Source organism: Aspergillus puulaauensis, chromosome 4 (assembly GCF_016861865.1).
Source record: "Aspergillus puulaauensis MK2 DNA, chromosome 4, nearly complete sequence".
Lineage (NCBI taxonomy): Eukaryota > Fungi > Ascomycota > Eurotiomycetes > Eurotiales > Aspergillaceae > Aspergillus > Aspergillus puulaauensis.
Window position 1 is genome coordinate 1644770 of NC_054860.1, and position 18724 is coordinate 1663493.

Sequence of the window (18724 nt, forward strand, 5' to 3'; positions counted from 1 at the left end):
TTGTAAAGGCTGGCCGATTCTGTATTTACGCTGTGGCTACTGTCCTACTTCGCTGTGTCACATACTACTGGTTATTTAACAAGCTCAACAATGAAGCGAGTGACGATGATCTCCATTCAGTCGCCTCCTGCTCTGCAACGGTGTTGCTTGGTCGTGACTCATAAATACTGTTCGAGTCATTATTACTCATAGTGGGACCTGCGCATACCAAGTTATACGAGGGAAGCCAAGATTAAGAAGAAGATAATAATATGTATAATCATTGGCAGATCCAAGTAGAAAATATCGTAACTATCATCGCTATGCGGTTCCTCAACTGGAGGAAAAGGATGGTGACTTCAAAATAACCAACCCATGCAAACATTATACGTCAAGAAAAATTATAAAAAAAAAAATTAAGAAATTAGAAAAACAACACAATCTCCCCTCGCTCGTTCTGCTTCAGACGCAGCGTACGCCATAGATCCTTCTCATCATCTGCCCTCCGTTCGCGATCTGCGCGGCTTCGACCTTGATCTCGTCCGCGGTCTCCGTCGAACTCGTCTGTGAAGTCTTTGTGGAATCGCTTGAGAACCTTGTTGATGGAGAAACCTCGGGAGCTCTCTGGTCCCTTGGTCACTAAAGACAAAAAGTGCGCAGCCATCTCTTGCTGGATCTCGTCCGGGTGGTTCTCCTGCCGGTAAACGATCAACTCGCGACCGTCCTCTCGTGGCGAGTACGAACGCTCGGGATACTCGAGTTTCTTGAGACGACGCACTGGGCGTTCCCCCTCCATTTGCGCACTAATCTTGCGCTTGGTCTTACCGGCCTCGGATGGGGCGCCATGGTCGCTCGGGGCGTTGCGAATCTTGTGAGTCTTCTTGGACTTGCGAGGCTCGTTCTCGTGACCGGCAACACTGCTTCCGGAAACGCTGGAACCAGCAAACATAGAAGAGACCAGGCGCTCGGCTCGGTTTTTAATCGAGATGCCGAGACCGGCATCGTGGCTTTCCTTCTCGTCACGACGGGTGCGCTTGAGAGGCGATGAAGGGTCCTGGTACCGTCGGCGCGGATTGTCCGAAGCGTCTTCATCGTCTAAAGAAGGTGACCGGAGCATGCGGTCGAGCCCGCCTGTCAGTCCGGAATGGTTGAGCAACGGCGTTCCTGGGTGGTTCAACACGCTAGATGGAGCCTCGAGCATAGGAGTATCTGCGTCATTGATATCATGGTCGTCAATACGGCGCTTCCGCTTCTTCTCACTAGTAGTTGCAGTTAAAGTCGGAGGCGATTGCTTCCTCTCTCCCCGCCGGTCCTTCTTTTTCTTCGGCGCGGGGGTCATGAACTCCATCGATATAGCAGCATTCTTGTTGTTCGGATAGGTTGGTGGATCGATTGGACCAGAACCGTAAGAGAAACCGTGTTCCTCGTAAGCGACATCGTAGTTTTTGCTTCCATTGTCATCATCGGCGTTGCTGCTCGCAGACGCTTGAGGTTCAAAAACCGAAGGCGCGTGGTCCTTCATCTTCATCTGCTCTTTCGGGTGGACAAGAGACACCTTGGACGCATTTGGCGTCTTTTCATCAACCATGAAATCGAATACATTGACCTTGGCACCGTCATTTGTCGACGCTTTCTTGGCTTCGCTTGGAGTAGGGGGGCTCGGAGCAGGAGGGACAAGGTTGGTTTGCGAATCGGGAGCATCTTCCACGTACGGGGCACGGTGGGGAGTGTTCAATTTCGCGGGCTTGTTATCGTTTTTGTTCCCGTTTCTATTGTCGTTGTTGTTTCCTTTCCGTTGATTCTTGGCCGGTTTCTCTTTATAGAGTGTTCCTTGGTATTTCTGAGCCTCGCTCATACATGACTAACAAAACTAAAGTTAGTTCCACGCCATATAAGTAAAACGATTCGTTGCCCTTATATCGCCGCCTGTCGATAGGCCCAGCGCCATCATGCGCATCATGCCGAGGAGGCGAATCAGGTCAAGCAACGGACCGAAATACCAACACCGTATTCCCCAACAACAATATCAAATGAAGAGAGCTTTCCGTACCGTATGCGATTTATATTGCGTCCCCTGAAAGTGGACCATGCAGTCAATGCAGGTAAAGCTTGCTCCGCGACATTGGTTGCGATGGGAGTCAAGCTTCTTCTTGGTGAGAACATCACCGCACCCCTATGGAAGAGAATAGATGTTCAGCGCTTCGTTCCAATAATATTCACACAAGCGACCTGTGATCCGGTACCGCGGGAAGAGACTCGACTCACCTCACATGAAAATGAAACCATCTTGACAAAAACCCCGCGATGTGAGAAGACACTGAGTAGGACTGAGTCACTGTCACAAGGAGATTGCCCCTCTTAAACTGGTGAAAGAAGGCTCAATAGAGGTGCGACCCCGCAATCAGAACCGAAATCCTTCGCGCAAACGATAAGGGGCGCAAAAAGCGTTGGAATTGCGTTTGTTGACAGAGCGACAATGTCAACCTAGCAGGCAACAGGAGGCAGAAGGGCGAATAGAAAACTGAAGAAGGCTGCGCAACAACCTTGGGCTATCAGCGATTAAAACAAAGCACAGGCGACAACCTCTTTTGAGTTTGTCTCTTGATTTGCGCTCTTCGTGTTGGAATCTTTTCTGGCGCGTTCAAAAAAACCGAGAGGAAATTCAAAGGGAAAAAAGGTGGGTAAACGACACTAGTCCTGTTGTGGACGAACAAGATCCGCAAAGTCTGCCTTGGAAACCAGGCGCTAACTGGCTCCCCCAGGTTACGCCACTGCTACGAGCCTACGAGTAATGTTAAGATCTTCGCCTGTCTTCTCTCAGCTCTCAGCAACCGTCTCCTGAGAAACCATGAAACAAATGCTACTCTTACACTTCGCCCCCTGAACACTTCAAACGACTTTCTCACATCGAAAAGCGGTTTTGTCAATCCCCTGTCAGCTGCAAAAGTACGGCGGCGACAACCACCATTGGCCTGCGCACAAGACTTGAAACGAGGCATTGCGTTCAGGATGAACCAGGGTCACTTCGCAGGCAGACGACGATCAACGGATCCCAATCTCGAGGAGGGTGGGTGTCGTCCCCTCCACGCGAGAGGTTAAAGAGGCGTGAGCCTGTCAGGAGACTCGCACTGGCGCACATTGCACAGTCAAGGACAGATGATGGGCTCTTTGTTGCGGTCCGCCCCTCATTTGTTGCTGTTAGTGCGGCGCTTATGGAGGGGCAGCCTGTGCCGCTATAAATGACTTGCGGCAAAGCATCTACTGCGGAGCATTAAATGCGAGATAAAAACTCCGCCTACTATACACTAATAATAGCATCATTGCGTGCGTTGATTGACGTTTAGCTTTGGCCCTGGTCTGATTCTTCTCTGGCTCAGCACCGTGAACAGTGTCATCCTCCGACTATGTTGATATTCAGGTCAGGTATTCTTTCAGATCATACTCCCTGAGGCTGTCCCGTCGGGTATTTAAGTAGGACTTCCCAAGGCGTGCATAAACTACAACAGCTTAAAAGGTAGGGTTGTCTTGGTCAGTCTTTCGTCCTATCAGCCGCCCATGATGGCAAAAACATCAGCTTGAATAGTCAATACACCCTCAGGCTTAGTGTCAGCTGCGCCAGTCACAGAGCCATAAACCCTCACGAGCAGAGTCATGCGCACAAGGGTGCATACTTGTGTAGCTTTCGCTCAAGGGATCGTCCTTGTTTCCATGGCTAATCCAGTAGGGTTTTGGCTTCCATCCATCTTCCACGCTGAATTGGGTTGGAACTTTCACGGCCTCCCCCTCGGGCCTGACCGAATGCCGCAACCTTTTGTTAAACCCAGCTGCTACTAGTGGCCGAGCAAATTGAAAGAAAATTATTGTACACTCAACGGACCAGCGTTGAATATTTATGGCGAGAGAGACGATGAAAATGAACTAGGTGTCTGTGAGAACGGAGACACGACTCGATCCGTGTCACGTATATCTACCCTCCACGAGTGATACTAGATTCAATCGCAATCAGCTAAAGTTAGTAGAGCAAGGCAAGGGGGTGCACTGACGGTTCCCGGGATATCTCCACAGGCGAGATAGCATCATTGCCATCGCTGCTTTCGCGAGGGGTGGCCTTGTGCCCACTATCAGAGTCATTGCCCCCGCTTTCATCTTCACCCTCAGCACAGCCGCAGTCATAAAAGTCTCCGAGCTTAGTACAGTCGAACTCGGGCTTTTCGAGCATTGAATTGACTTCGTTGTGGATGAAGCAGCCCCATCCTGCAGCCGCATTCCGGGAAGAGACTTGCGGGGGGTATTTCTTCAGGTGTTGTTGGAAGTGCGACGCGCATTCACCGCTAGTTTAGTAGTCAGCATTCAGCGTGCGGGGGTGGGCGAGTGGCGGCAAAGTATACCATGGATATAGTCGCGCAAAAAGGTAGATGTATGAGTGGAGCGTCTCTTGTTGTTCTTCAGTGGGCTCTTCGGGGTAACGAGCGAGCATAGTGTGGAAGTACTTCCATGTTGCGCGACCTAATTCGGCTCTAGTTTCCCAAGCTGTTAGCTCATATCCAAGACCCAAGCGATGACGGGATTTGCATACTTCGCCGTCTCATTGCCTAGACGGGGCATCACAATGCCCCCTTCCTTTAGATCATCGTGAACAGGTGTGGTTTTATCGAGGTGGCCGGGAGCTCGGACTGCTGGACTAGGGGGTCCATAGGGTTGGATGAACAGGACGAAGAGAAAAAAAACTAAAATAGAAGCGCTTATCAAGATACGCCTTGTGATCTGGCGGTTTGCCATGATTGAAAAGAGAAAAGGGGCACGATTCTCGAGATTGAATGATGCTGGAGAACGCGCATACCACCGGGCGCAAACAATGGTGCTAGTAGGGAGGGCTGCAAAACATCAGAACATCAAAACGAAAGCAAGTAGCAAGATTGTTGGTTTTCAACGAAAGACGCGATTGTGATTTTGAGGAAGAAACAACTGTTCATCTTCCTTGCAGAAGCAGTTAAGTGGCCTTGCTCCGTCTTTCAGTTTCAAGGTTCGAAGATCGGGGAGTCCACGTGGAACGCATTACTTTGGTTTCATGTGCTTAGTCACTATCCTGTTTATGCTGCGCGTATCACAAGGGAGGCAATGCCTCGGTGCGATATTTTTTTTACAGAACTGGTCTTGAATATCAACCTATAGTCCATACATAAGTTATGAGGCACGATGCGATGCGCTAGTGCCCAGAGATAACAGTGCAGAGATGCCCTGTCCGATTCAAGCATTTGCGGGGAGGCGATTACATAACGCCTTATGCAGATCCACCAAATTTGTTCCGACTTAAACTCCGGAGCCTCAGTTCGTCTCGCATCTCGACAAATCCACCCTGCGCACCAGCAAATATGGCGTCTATCAGATCCCTGGCTTTCCAATCCCTAGCGCGGACCCGGACTCCCTTCATCCGGTCTCAACAGCGCCGGTGGGCTCAAGTCCATGATGTTCGCTTCCTTGCGACCCATCGCGACCCCAGCCAGGTCTTGGAGAAATACCGATCGAAGCTCGACCAGAAGGCGCAACAGTAAGTCAGAACAGTGGAAAGAGGTCCCAAACAACTCTGGTACTAAACAACACCCCAGGGAGGGCTTCCAATCTGTCGAATCCCTAAAGGAAGCCCATCAAGAAAAGATTGATAAGCTCCGCCGCGAAGCATCAACAATCCTGACCCCCGAACCTCCAACGCCCTCCGCAACTCCTCAACCCCCTCCTCCTCCACCGTCTGCTCAAACCACTGCTCAATCCCAAGTCGCAGCCGCCTCAAAGTCAACCGGTATCAAAGCCCTGAGCTCCTACCTCGACGTCGAGAAAGTCCGCGCTCTCCCTCCCAAAGAGATTGAAGCTCTCTGGCGCATCCGCCACGCCTCAAACCCCAATTCCATTTGCGCTGTTGTCCCGTTGGAAACTTACGAGCGCATTATGACTGCGGCCCGTCAGAACCCGCAGTTCATCCTCCCACTGCCACGCACCACCGAGACCCCCCAAGCACCCGAAGCGAACGCCACGGCATCCGATGAGAAGAACGGCGCAGATATTCATTTCTTGCAGTGGGCCTTCCACCCGCCTGCGTCGACACCCTCAGCGGTCAACTCGCATACATCTACTGTAATCTTTACTCCACTGGCTGCGTACAAACTGCACGGTTCTTTTGCCCAGCCGCATACGACAATCACGCACCATCTAGACCTCGCGGATGACAAAGGGTTGGTTCTTATGCATGGCCAGGTGATGCCTGATTCTGGAGTGTCGACTTCTGAAGCTACGTGGTTGGTTAGCTGTGTGCAGCGGTTTTACGATTTCGGTGGGCAGGCGAGCGGCCGGAAGGGCGAGCTGCTGCGCATGTTTACCCAGGGTGACGTCCAGAACTTCAAGATTGAAGAACTGATGGCCGAGGCGGAGAAGTTGTAAATTAGAAAGATATCATCATTGCGTGTATTTTAGCATGTATATCATTTACATTATTTTTTGGCATACATTAATTCCTACCTAGATGAAGTAGATAGATAGAATGACTTGGCTTGCTTCATACATAACAAGCTCGGTGGGTAAATACTAGTATTATCCAAGAAAAAGACCTCCTTGGATGCATTGACAAATCCCAACCCGAAACGCCGATTCAAAGCAATCTCGCATTCAACAGCACCTGCTTCACATCTGCATAGCAGCAATTGAGTCTTGAAAAAAGATGCGGGAGGTCCCTTAATTGTGAGTAATATGGACAGTGAAATCAAATAAAGCAACCATCGCACCGCTTCCATATAGGTAGGACACATGCTTGTAGAAGGATCTGGTAATGGTTGATGATAAAGTACAGGAGAGGGAATCATGAGGCACAAGAAATTAAGTCGCTAAGCCGCTAGCGTAATGATGTCGGCTGAATTTGCTTGACGCTTGCCATGTAAGCTTTATTTGGGGGCGTACATGGTTCCAAGCAAGCATCAGCTTGGTCTTGGAAGTCGACGTGGTCAAGCAGCGCATTCGTAAATCATAAAGTAGAGGAAGGCTTCGTTAATTTTTCAGGATTTCTTCCGTAACAAAAGAATGGATATGCTCGAAGTATCCTGGCTCAGCCACACTATCGTTATGTGCGCCGTTTGGAAGTGTTCGCCACACTTTGCGGTTGGCGTTGCAAATAGCAAACAGCTGTGTCATGTTCGCTGGTCTGCACCGGGTTAGTTTATCCGTTTGAGTTTGCCTTGCGCACAACCAAGAAAGTTAAGCGGTACTCACGGTATAATCTCGTCTTTTAATCCGCTCAGAAACAGCACAGGGGTCTGGGTTATCTTTGGCAGAACCTCCTCGCTCGTCCATGTCTGGTGGCAGAATCGAGCAAGATACCGGGCCGGGGGGAAGACGCTGGTACCAGTTAATACAGAACCAATATTACAAAATGGATAGACTTGAATCTGAAAACGTACCTGGGGATCAACTTTCGGATGCTAAGGAAGGTATTCTCGAGGATCAACCCGGCAATGCCACCCTTGTCTTCGTTGGTAGCGACAAGGTTGATTGCCACAGCTCCTCCAAGACTCTGTCCATATATGATAATCCGTGAGTCCGCCGTCTCTCCCCTTTGCCGCAGGTGATCGAGCGCTGTCTGAGCGTCGATTTTTAGACCATTCTCGTCAGGGACCCCAGTGGATAAACCGTAGCCCCGATACTCTAGCATCAGAACATGACACCCCAAGAAATCTTGCAGAACCTTCGCGATGGGAATGCGATGACCCACGTTGCCTGCATTTCCATGAAACATCAGCACGGTAAGGTTCTGGTCCAATCGCTTGGGCGGAGCACGAATGAAGTAGGCATGCAACGATTCGCCATCCGGCGTGCGAAGCTGAAGCTCCTCGTAGTCATCCAATCCGAACTGGCGAGGTTTGGGGACACTTGTACGTGCATCGGTAGGGATATTTCGCGGGTAGATAAGCTCACTGCAACATGTTGTCAGTTACCCGAAAGCGCCATGTCCGGTTGTATCAAGATTGCAACATAGGCGGACGAACTTTTGCTTGAAATACAAGAGGCCACTAGCAACAACAGCTAGGCCGGACGATGCTAGCATCGGAAGACGCAGAAACTGGACTGCACTGTTGGCCATACTGCCTATACTCCACGATGGTGGGGGCGGCGGAGATTCCGACATGTTGAGCACGAGTGTCGCAGGAAGAAGTAATAGAGCAATGCAATATGACAAGAAATGCAGGGGCGAGGCAGGTTGAGGCTGAATGGCAAACACACAATTCCACGACCCGTACCAAGGTAATGCAGAATGTAAAGACCGCAAGTGCAGAAAATGCAAGATGGTATGGTGAGTGCCTGATGGGTCGGTCGCATGGACTGTCGTAAACTCTCAGGAGGCTTTCACGCTGCGGGGAGGAGACGGCGGGAAGCGTGGCCAATGGGCGTGGCTGCGGGATTCACCGCCTGGCGGAATCAGCTCCAGCTTGCTTGCCCACGTAAGGCTTGCCTGCCTTGAGCTCTGAAGCTGCTCTCATCAACCTACAACCTCACAATTCTACCTTCCACCCTACATCTCCGTCTCTTTCTCTCTTCTCTGCCCTTATTAGATACGCTTGTCTAATATTAAAATCGTCCAATACCCGACAAGTCTACTCGCGGAGCCTTTTCATCTTCACTTAACAGGATGGTCGGTCACGGTCTCACGGGGATGCTCGGGGAAGGTTAGAAGCTATCTACGCTGAATTATACACCGTCATTAACATGTATTCTAGATGGCATTCATATTGATATGAATCACCTGAAGAGTGGAGAGGTCAAGTAAGTTCCGTGAATCTCAATCGTCTGTTGATGACCAGCATCTAACGTCTCTTCTTTCAGCCTAGGAACATCAATGTGAGTGATGTCTACTGCAGCCATCGATACCCGGTCGACTAATACTCCCGTTCCACATTTAGCATGGCGATAAACTTCAAGGACGGTGTTATACTGGGGGCGGACAGTCGGACAACGACCGGTGCTTACATTGCCAATCGAGTCACCGATAAGCTCACACAGGTCCATGATACCATCTGGTGTTGCCGATCCGGTTCGGCCGCTGATACACAGGCCGTGGCGGACATTGTTTCGTACCATCTCAACATGTACGCAATCGTCAACAACGAGGCCCCAAGCACTCAGGTCGCTGCGTCGCTGTTCCAGGAGCTATGTTATGAAAACAAGGACATGCTAAGGTAGGCCGATTTACACGCGGTTTTAGATATCGATAGTGGTTTTATTGACGCGCGAATTGCAGTGCCGGAATTATCATTGCGGGTTACGACCCCCGACATGGAGGCCAAGTGTACTCGATACCTTTGGGCGGATCACTACACAAGCAATCATATTCGATTGGCGGGTCTGGTTCGACTTACATCTACGGTTACTGTGACGCGAACTGGAAGGAGAACATGACGGAAGAAGAGGGTATCGGTTTCGTTCGAAGCGCACTGCAGGAGGCAATCAAATGGGACGGCAGCTCTGGCGGCGTGATCAGGATGGTAGTCTTGACAAACAAAGGAGCGCAACGACACCTGTATCTGCCAGACACTGGCTACACTGCACCCGGTAACACCAATTAGTTTCCCACGATTGGCAATGATTACATCTCCATGGTAGCTATCAATTGAAAGCCTTCTTCTGTTTGCTTCTCCCTTGCATTTAAAACCTTCGCTCCTTCAGCATTTTTAGCTCTGTAGCTCCGTGATGCATCGAGGGTTCGGCCTCGAAATGCATGGCGATCCTTTAGCCGTACGTGAAATCGACGGATCCGCTTCATATGAGTAAATAACAGGTCATGCAAGGATCTCCGCGAGTCGCAGTACCAGTAAGACTTTGCGGACTTCCACTTTGCTTTTTTTTTTTACTCTCTCTGCAGATGATGAGGCTGGGAATCGCAGCCATGGGACACAGCCGGTAAGGTAGAGATATCAGGACGCGGTTCCAAAGACAAGTTCCGGGGGTCTCCCGGGGGCCCGTATATAGCTCATCGGGGCGGGGGCGAACAGAGTCAACGAGGGTGGGTTTCGGCATCACGACTATCTTCCCCGACCACCAATCATCCGACCATCACCACCAGGTGCGCTTCCAGAGAGCCGCCATTCGCCCGTTCCAGTCCCTGTCTGCCCGGCATGAATCCTGCTGGCTCCCGTTCTGGATCTTGGATTTCATACCTGTCCTTCGAGTTCGGAAACTAGTGATCATGTGGAATCAAAACCACCAGTGATACGGAGGCGCATCGTCCCAGGGGCTGTTGCAAGAAAAAGAAACAGGGCGAGCATAGACCTCGGAGACTCAGCGTGAGCAAATAGTAGGCCTGTTGGGTACGTGCTCACCGTGCTCAGTCTCACCGTTTCATGAGGCAGCGATGATGCATCTGCTGATGTATATCCACGCCATTGTTCCGTAGCCGATCATTATTAGCATCACATTGTCTGTCTGATCCCTATACTTAATTGCAGGATCTCGAGCAGTTGTGCCGTGGTCGAGGTGTTTGTCGACTGTTGTTGTGTCGGCCCTGCTGACTGTCCCGGTGGAACCCAATTCAGGTCAACCAACCCGTCTGGACTGCATCACCACTTCGTGTCTATCGAGGCTTCTCTCCTCCGCCACCAGCAAGTTAGCTTCCCTCTCCTTCTGTCGCCCCCTGTTTCCTTGGTTTTCCTCCGTGGCTTTAGCCCTATACTCGTCTTTTCTGCCCAGTCCCCTTCTCAACTCCTCAGATCGCAATGGATTGTTCCGTTGCCGCCTCTCGCTCGTGAATCCCTTCCGATTCAAGCCTGGCCGGGTCGGAGTGCTGTGCGCACCCCCAAGTCCTCTGGCCCTCTGCCATCGTTTACACACCGGGGAATCTTCTATTTCTGCTGGTAATAATTTACTGATTGTACATTGGACCCCGCGCCATCCCTCTTTTCTCCTGATGGTCTCGCCTTCGTTTCCCCTCACCCGCACCTCTTTCTTCTTCCTACATGGTTTACCTTCAGCCTCCAACACCCCCTCACCACACGGCCCTTCGATGCGGAACTGTCGCTGACATTGGATTTAGAGCGCTGTTTTCGCTATATAATATTCTAAATCAGAGCAGTTTCCGTCCCTCCGTTTCTTCCGCCCGGATATGGACTCGGTCGTCCTCAACCATCCGCCATCGACCCATAGTGATAGCTCCTACACCATGCTGGGAGGCGCCGCCGTCCCTTCCTCGGAATCCGTCTATCGACCATCTTCACGCCAATCTGCGCGGCCATCATCGAATCTCGAGACCGGTAGCTCCATATCAACCTCGTCTAACACTACCCCCACCTTCACTGCCCCGCCATCGGCATCCACCACAAGTTCAGCCCGACTGCCGTCCCACGATGTTCCGGCCTACATCAGCCGACCCTCTTATACTAGCTCACAGTCATCATCAGAATCCTCGACAGTCACGCCCGGACAGACCCCTACACCAGCTTATACACAACAGCAGTCTGCATCAATGAATCCGCCCACGTCTGGCCACCCACCTCGACCTGACCCCAGCCCTCACTCTGCGACATATTCATCCCAGCATGAAAGTCAGTCAGGTACCATGGCAGCAACTCCCGGAGGGCGGCGTACGGGTAGCCAGTCCTCTCCAGCTTCTCCGCAGTTAAGACCAACATTGGAATCTCTTCGATCGCTGGGAGGCTCGGAAGTAAACTCGCCCAGTCGCATCAAGATTCGCGATTTATCCCACATTCAGAGCTTCGCCAGCGAGGAATTCCTAGCCCAGTCGCAGAAAAATCAAGGACCTTGGGCCCAGGAGCGCCAGTTCGAGATCAGTTCCATGCCGGTCACGGATATCATCGAAATGGTTGCTGGACTTTTGACCAAGATCACTACCACCAACGATTCACATCACGAACAAGTCAACCGACAAATCCCTCCTGTGGACGGGTCAAGCAATTTATCTCAACAAGCGCACAGCGTACTCGCATTCCACGGCAAAAACGTCCCGAGTATAAGTATACTGAGCTATCTAACCAGAATTCACAAGTATTGCCCCACTACGTATGAGGTTTTCCTCAGCTTACTGGTATATTTCGATCGCATGACGGAAATGGTGAACAAAGGTCAACTAGAGCGCCTGCGTCGCCGTTACACTCGTACAGACGCTTTGCAGTCGGACACTCCAATCAGACCCAGATCTTCCGAATCATCCGTTGCGCAACGGGCTCACACTTCACCAATGGTAACCCCGCCGCCTTCTGCCGGAATTACAGCTCAAGATCCGTCGTCGTCATCGCCTATTTCACCAGCCATGAATCCTCAATTAGAGGACCATCTCTCTCATTTCTTTGTTGTCGACAGCTTCAACATACATCGACTAGTCATTGCAGGTGTGACCTGCGCTAGTAAATTCTTCTCTGACGTATTCTATACAAACTCCAGATATGCAAAGGTATTGTTCCATCCATTACTGTGCGGTTTTCTTTTAGTTTTATCTTTGACTGATCTCCTATAACCAGGTCGGAGGTCTCCCATTAGCCGAGCTAAACCACCTTGAGCTTCAATTCCTCCTGCTGAACGACTTCCGCCTTTCAATCCCCGTTGAGGAATTAGAAGCTTACGGAACCATGCTTGTGGAATTTTACGCCCGAGAAATCGTCTCTCAGCAGCAACAACAATCCCAGCCTCAGGTAGGGTTAAGGGACCGGGAATCCCAATCCGACGGAATGTACATGCGCGACACGCGACAACCGGAGGTTCGCCAAACCAGCACACCACCTTAAAGAGCTTTGCCTGTCCATGGTCCGATCTGGCTGCCTTGCCTAGACATGTACCGTGGTGCATACCCCCACGGCGTTATTGTTAACTGCCTCATGGTCTTCAAGGCTCGGCCCGATTCATATTACTCTCATATCCGGCCCGACGGCATTGGATCCAATGAACTTCCAGTCCACACCTCAACCACCCTCCCGCGTTCTTCCTTTTGATTGAATCGGATTGATTGGCATCGAATACCCCTCCCTCTGATGCCTTTATATCTTCTCTTCTGTCTAGTTGTTTCCAAGCCACGAACGAACTGAACCTTTTATTCATATCCATAGACTATTTACTTCTTTTTACTCGCGCTGCGTCCCATCCCATTCCGTCCGAGCACGGGCTTTTCCCAGGGTGACTGCTCTGTTCTCGCCTGCTTCATCGTCGTGACTTTGTTTCCGGTTGCTCCCGTTCTGGTTCTTGTTTTATTTACCTACCTACCTACCTACACCATACCTCTATTATTTTTACCTAGGCATGTACACAATACCTTAGTGTAGTGCCTTCCTCGGTACTGACTGTTATTGTTATTCGTCAACTGCATATCGGTCTTCCTAACATTGGTTGGCATTTCTTGGGCGTTGTCTTCCTCTTCACCTTCATCTTCTGTTGTGCTTTCAAGTGTTATTGTTAGTTATAAGATAGCCGGGCGTCTTGTCCTCTTCATATACGTTAGGCGTATTAATCCCTTTTGATAACGATTAAGCCAACTTGATTAGTTTCTCGATATCTACACCTCGGCCGTCTTTGACTACGCTGGGTACTTGGTAGGCCTTGCTCTACGACTTGAAATGGGTTACGAGGTGAGGTAGCAAAAGAATAAGCCTCTCGATTCCATCGAGGTGGTAAATGGCTCTGTCCGTCAATGAAAGACCGGATCAACTAAATACAAGTAGAATATATGACTGCCCAAAATTATATACTAGTCCTCCTCCGACAGCAACCCCTGACTAAGCATCAACACGATCCTACTCCCAACCTCACCCTCACCCTCTACCTCCACCTCCAACACAACAAGTCTCCTATCCAGGTCAGCTCATCCGTACGGTGGCAATGAACAAAATGTATATATAGGGCTTCTTACCTCAAGCTGCTGCTGAACACTCCAACAAAGCCAACAGTCATGAATGGGCGACGTTTCCCACCAACCAACTGCCGATGTTGTATTAGTATAGCCCGAAGACTGGGGAAACCACTTACCCCCGTCGCCCTCCAATCAATCCAACAAGCCCGGTGGCTATCAGTCAAACAAAAAAAAAGTCGCGGCGATGTTCCCACCAACCAACTGCCGATGTTATGTTAGTATAGCCCGAAGACTGGGGAAACCACTTACCCCCGTCGCCCTCCAATCAATCCAACAAGCCCGGTGGCTATCAGTCAAACAAAAAGAAAAGTCGCGGCGATGTTCCCACCAACCAACTGCCGATGTTATGTTAGTATAGCCCGAAGACTGGGGAAACCACTAACCCCCATCGCCCTCCAATCAATCTAACAAGCCCGGTGGCTATCAGTCAAACAAAAAGAAAAGTCGCGGCGATGTTCCCACCAACCAACTGCCGATGTTATGTTAGTATAGCCCGAAGACTGGGGAAACCACTAACCCCCATCGCCCTCCAATCAATCCAACAAGCCCGGTGGCTATCAGTCAAACAAAAAGAAAAGTCGCGGCGATGTTCCCACCAACCAACTGCCGATGTTATGTTAGTATAGCCCGAAGACTGGGGAAACAACTTACCCCCATCGCCCTCCAAATAAAGCCACCATCGACCGGGGGCCGCTGACGCTCCGACTATGGTCTACGACTTAAGCTCTCGCGTACGAGTCTGCGCCATTACCCCTGTGCATAGGGAACCACTGCCAGATGTCCTCTGGTATACAAACGTTAGCAGCGGCCAAATGATGGACAGTATGAATGCTTACCTGTCCGCGGATAGAAAAACGCCACCAATACTCAGCAGGACGAACGCCAGCGGGCCGGACCAGTGAAGTCAAACCCCAAGAAAAGAAAAAGAAAAGTTCAGGATCCCAATAAAAAAAAAAAAAAAAAAAAAAAAAGACAAGAAGAAAAAAGAAAAACAAATGAATGGAAGGGGATAAGCGGATATCGAAACGAGTGGAAGGGGGAGGCAAGTTCAGTTATCCACCACAAGGGTGTGAGGAAGGAAAAGGTATACAAAGAATGTGTGGGTCAGTGGGATACAAAATGAATGTGTCGAGAGCGGTAAACGAAGGTGAAGAAAAAGGGCGTGTGTCGACTATGCTCAAAGCATAAACACACCCTTCTTCCGGATAGACTCTCTCTTGTGAAGCCAACACCTGAAGACCTCCGGAGGGGTCCAGTCGGGGTGCCTAGCCTGGAGGCGAGCCAGGGCGTTCCAAGCACAAGATTGTCGGTGGCAGGGTTGAGAGATGTGATCGGAGATACCAACGTACGAATCGGAACCCCAGTACGTGGTATACTTCTCCTCTTCACCATCCTCATCGGGCTTCGTCAAAGGAGTGACTGACCAACCCTGAAGGGTTCCCATGGCGGCAATGGGGGCGGGATAGACGTTCTTACGGCGATCGATCCAACGAGGGACTGAGACAACGGTAGTCTCTCCAAAACGAACGGATTTTGTCGGCTTGCTCTTGCGTTCACTCTTGGCCGGAGCCGAGGGCTTAGCTCGAGCGTTGTCGACTTGCCGGGTTGTGCGGCCGGCAGCGCGTTTGGCGGCCAGGTATTTCTCCTGGGCGGCAAGGGCATCTTCTTTCGCCTGTTGTAAGATCTCCATGCTCCTGGATCCAGGGAAGGCATGGACGTCGAGAACCTGATCAATCCAACGAGTGACTGGGATGACGGTAGTCTCCCCAAAGTGAACGCGTTTCACTGGCTTGTTCTTGCGTCCGCCGTTGACCGAAGTCTCGGGCTTGGCTCGAACGTTGCCGACTCGCGCGGTCAACTTCTTGTTGGTAGGGATTGTCGGGTTTGTCGAGGGGGCAGGGTTGCGGGACGACAGGTGCAACCGGGATGGCTGAGTAGACCTCTCAGTAGCCCAAGGTCTAGGCCGGTTCTGTCGCGCCACACGCCTTTCCTCAACGATGGCGTGACGCCGAAAAGAAGGAAGTTGAGTTGGTCGTTCAAAAGAAGGTGGTTGAGTTGGACTTGGGGATCTGACTGGGAGTCGAGAGCCAAGGCGTGACGACTCAAAAGAACGAACGTTGTCCCGGGTAGGCCGGGACGCCAAAAAAGAGCGGGCAGTAGGTCCGGGGTTGGCGCGGGTCGAGACACGGGGTTGAAAAGATAAACGAGAGGCGGTTTGTGTCTTGAGACGCGCAACGACTGGATGCGGATCTAACTGGGGGAGACGACCAGTTCGGAGTCGAGACATCGGAACTGGCAAAAAAGAAACGGAAGGGAAAAAAAAGCGAACACCAAGATGGGAACGATCAGACGCAGCGTGGGCAAAGGCACGGTACTAGCAATCGAAACAACCATGTGGTGTGAAGAGGGAAAAAGAAGAAGAGGAAGAGAACGAGCAAAACAGCGGCTTATATACGTGTTGTTGTTGTTGTGAACGCTGTTGAAGCAGTCACGACAGTGAGCTGGTATCAAGAGAAGAAGGAACACATCTACGATCATGACAACCGTCGCCATGGACCTCGAAAGGCCACGAAGAACGCCAGCAACTCATCGCCATTGCGTTGGGATGAACTTAGGGCTAAGTCTGATTCTATACAAAGGCGGGCCGAGCTACTGCAACGCTAACCAAGCCCTACAAGAGCCTCATGGGGCATATATCCGCAGAAGCGGATCAGATACGAACATCATTCCAACGGCAGCTTCTCGTACGCTTGCTTCTTTCTCTGCCCGTGTTGGAAGACGTCGACCATGGTTCCGCCACTTGGTGCTATAGCAACTAATCACACCACCACTCAACACCAGCAAGCACCGAGAACCTACCTACCTATATTAAGATATCATGTCATGCCATCCGCTTTTCCATGGCAACCTATAATTTGAATCCTAAATCCTCAGGCTGCATAGTGAGCTCGTGGGTTGTGTCGGGTGCTGAGGTGAGTAGGAGTGGGTACAGGCGAGTCGAGTAGGCAGTAGTAAACATCTAGATCTTACGGCAGGGGAGTAGCTAGTAAGAGTAAATTGAGTGGATTATATCTCTCCTATCGTTCTTCAGGTTGTAATCCTTCAGCGTGGGCGATGCTATCAAAGAGCCGCGAGGTAAACAAAGACCGATTAAACCAAGCTATGCACGATGCCCAAAGCCCTACGTAGTACGTACTGTAGCTTAAATTATCAACTCATGACTCCAGCTATATGCAATAGCAAAGTTTTTAAATAAAAATAGGTATTAGGCACTTCGGCCGCAGGCCTAGAGGCTGAAGGCCGAAAGATATGCAAAACGCGCTCGTTCAGAAATCAAGATGCTAAAAGCGACCACGCTATCCACACGACTAGAATCAAGATTCAAAGGACAAGGAAGAGGGTAGTAGTAGTTAATAAGAAGTGTATCGATAATCCAAAGGAAAGCGAGCGCGTCAGGTCAAGGTCAAGGTCAAGTGCAAGTGCGTAATTCATGTTCATGTTCATGCTTGTAAGTCAATGTCAATAATGTCCAAGTCCCACGTAGTCCCAACCTCATTACGCCCGATGCAACCGAGTATTATTCAATTATTTCCATCCGTCCCAGGTGCAGCACGTGAAGAGTATGTACGGTAAATGTTGTTGTAGCTAGGTGGTCATCATTCGATCCGTGGCGGACTCCTCGATTTCTTCCCTGAAGGACTTGAACTAGCTCTGGATACCGTGTGTGCGTGGTCAGCAAGAGAACGAAGAAGGGTCACTACTATTAGAAGAGGAAAACGTACGATCTTCGCCGTTCACCTTCTTTCCGGAATGTCTCAATTATTTTAGCGATCTCCTTGCGGCCCGAGCGTGCATCTACTCTCCATCCACCTAAGCTCATGCTGACCTTCTCGTTGGAGTTGGCCCTGAGCAATCGTTTCAGGAGGAGGTGACGCATGCTCAAGCAGACAAACACACCGCAGTCGCTGCCGTTCTCCTGTATCGGTGAATCTTCAAGGTTAACGAACCGTATTGGGCGGTTAAGAAGAGCGCCAAACTTCATCGTGGCTGTCTTCGCCTCCCAGTAGTTTCCTGGTGGTAATGAATCATAATGGAATGCGATGCCATCTACTATCGAGATCAAGAGGAGGGACCAGTGTGTGCCACCTTCGGCTTCCGAAACATTTCGACAGTCGTTGATGGGTAGAAAGACGTGCGTCGTGCGTGAGAAGTCTGGTAATGCCTCACGCAGCGAATGTGGATTTGGTGTCTGTAGGATCATAAAGGACATGCTCGGTCGAAGAAGAACAATGTTGGACGACTTGAAGTCTGTGAGGAACTCGCGCTCCAAGTACCTGAAACAATCAGTCATGGTGACGAGTCACAGCGCAGCGCCCATTCCGAACTTACTCCTCCCAGAAAGATATAATCTAGTAGCAACAAGTCAGCTTCCGCAAGTACCGCAGTGTTATTTTGTTTGTCAGTCACACGAACATTATCTGTAAGCCAGTCATCCTTGAGAGATTGTAAATCGCCTCTTGTCACTAAGATCCGGGGAACCCTAAGGTCAGCAATAGCCCTTCCATAGTCCGAGGTGGAACGGTACGAGGTCCACAAACATACACCTGATATCGTGATCTATAAACTCCGATCTAGTCAGAATACATCATATCCACACTCAATTGGCGCAAACACTCATCAAGACTCACAGCTAAGGTATGCATCATCCGGATTCAACTATAGGCCTCATTAATCTCCATCCCAGCACACAATGGGTTGCCCATCCAATCCGCCAAAAAGAGGAAGACATACCGTATCCCCAAACCTTCTCATCCTCTTCTGGAGCTTCCCTAGCCCGCCGTCCCGCATCGTATCCGCGGA

General features: G+C 50.5%; 10 protein-coding genes across 10 annotated transcripts; 3 read left to right on the forward strand and 7 right to left on the reverse strand.

The window, feature by feature from the left end:
• Positions 1–403: 403 nt before the first annotated feature.
• On the reverse strand, positions 404–2265 carry APUU_40687A (LYAR-type C2HC zinc finger protein; the record flags this gene model as incomplete). Its single annotated transcript, XM_041703787.1, has 3 exons — positions 404–1840; positions 2030–2152; positions 2245–2265. 3 exons carry the CDS (start codon positions 2263–2265, stop codon positions 404–406), a joined length of 1581 nt encoding a protein of 526 aa, XP_041556437.1.
• Positions 2266–3946: 1681 nt separating this feature from the next.
• Positions 3947–4758, reverse strand: APUU_40688A (flavin-linked sulfhydryl oxidase ERV2; the record flags this gene model as incomplete). Its single annotated transcript, XM_041703788.1, has 4 exons — positions 3947–3965; positions 4023–4310; positions 4368–4496; positions 4556–4758. 4 exons carry the CDS (start codon positions 4756–4758, stop codon positions 3947–3949), a joined length of 639 nt encoding a protein of 212 aa, XP_041556438.1.
• A 593-nt stretch (positions 4759–5351) lies between these two features.
• On the forward strand, positions 5352–6411 carry APUU_40689S (ATP11 family protein; the record flags this gene model as incomplete). The annotated part of the gene is made up of 2 exons (XM_041703789.1): positions 5352–5527; positions 5586–6411. 2 exons carry the CDS (start codon positions 5352–5354, stop codon positions 6409–6411), a joined length of 1002 nt encoding a protein of 333 aa, XP_041556439.1.
• A 74-nt stretch (positions 6412–6485) lies between these two features.
• APUU_40690A (uncharacterized protein) lies at positions 6486–6830 on the reverse strand (the record flags this gene model as incomplete). Its single annotated transcript, XM_041703790.1, has 1 exon — positions 6486–6830. The coding sequence occupies one exon, from the start codon at positions 6828–6830 to the stop codon at positions 6486–6488; it is 345 nt and encodes a 114-aa protein (XP_041556440.1).
• A 181-nt stretch (positions 6831–7011) lies between these two features.
• On the reverse strand, positions 7012–8146 carry APUU_40691A (alpha/beta hydrolase; the record flags this gene model as incomplete). The annotated part of the gene is made up of 4 exons (XM_041703791.1): positions 7012–7165; positions 7234–7359; positions 7422–7934; positions 8007–8146. 4 exons carry the CDS (start codon positions 8144–8146, stop codon positions 7012–7014), a joined length of 933 nt encoding a protein of 310 aa, XP_041556441.1.
• A 501-nt stretch (positions 8147–8647) lies between these two features.
• On the forward strand, positions 8648–9581 carry pre3 (proteasome core particle subunit beta 1; the record flags this gene model as incomplete). The annotated part of the gene is made up of 5 exons (XM_041703792.1): positions 8648–8684; positions 8736–8781; positions 8842–8856; positions 8919–9194; positions 9257–9581. The coding sequence occupies 5 exons, from the start codon at positions 8648–8650 to the stop codon at positions 9579–9581; spliced, it is 699 nt and encodes a 232-aa protein (XP_041556442.1).
• A 1532-nt stretch (positions 9582–11113) lies between these two features.
• Positions 11114–12749, forward strand: APUU_40693S (putative cyclin-dependent protein kinase complex component; the record flags this gene model as incomplete). The annotated part of the gene is made up of 2 exons (XM_041703793.1): positions 11114–12418; positions 12486–12749. The coding sequence occupies 2 exons, from the start codon at positions 11114–11116 to the stop codon at positions 12747–12749; spliced, it is 1569 nt and encodes a 522-aa protein (XP_041556443.1).
• Positions 12750–13082: 333 nt separating this feature from the next.
• APUU_40694A (uncharacterized protein) lies at positions 13083–13351 on the reverse strand (the record flags this gene model as incomplete). The annotated part of the gene is made up of 2 exons (XM_041703794.1): positions 13083–13193; positions 13271–13351. 2 exons carry the CDS (start codon positions 13349–13351, stop codon positions 13083–13085), a joined length of 192 nt encoding a protein of 63 aa, XP_041556444.1.
• Positions 13352–15041: 1690 nt separating this feature from the next.
• Positions 15042–16151, reverse strand: APUU_40695A (uncharacterized protein; the record flags this gene model as incomplete). The annotated part of the gene is made up of 1 exon (XM_041703795.1): positions 15042–16151. The coding sequence occupies one exon, from the start codon at positions 16149–16151 to the stop codon at positions 15042–15044; it is 1110 nt and encodes a 369-aa protein (XP_041556445.1).
• A 1369-nt stretch (positions 16152–17520) lies between these two features.
• On the reverse strand, positions 17521–18712 carry APUU_40696A (Ulp1 protease family protein; the record flags this gene model as incomplete). Its single annotated transcript, XM_041703797.1, has 7 exons — positions 17521–17575; positions 17647–18198; positions 18254–18273; positions 18338–18387; positions 18467–18481; positions 18553–18580; positions 18656–18712. The coding sequence occupies 7 exons, from the start codon at positions 18710–18712 to the stop codon at positions 17521–17523; spliced, it is 777 nt and encodes a 258-aa protein (XP_041556446.1).
• Positions 18713–18724: the final 12 nt, after the last annotated feature.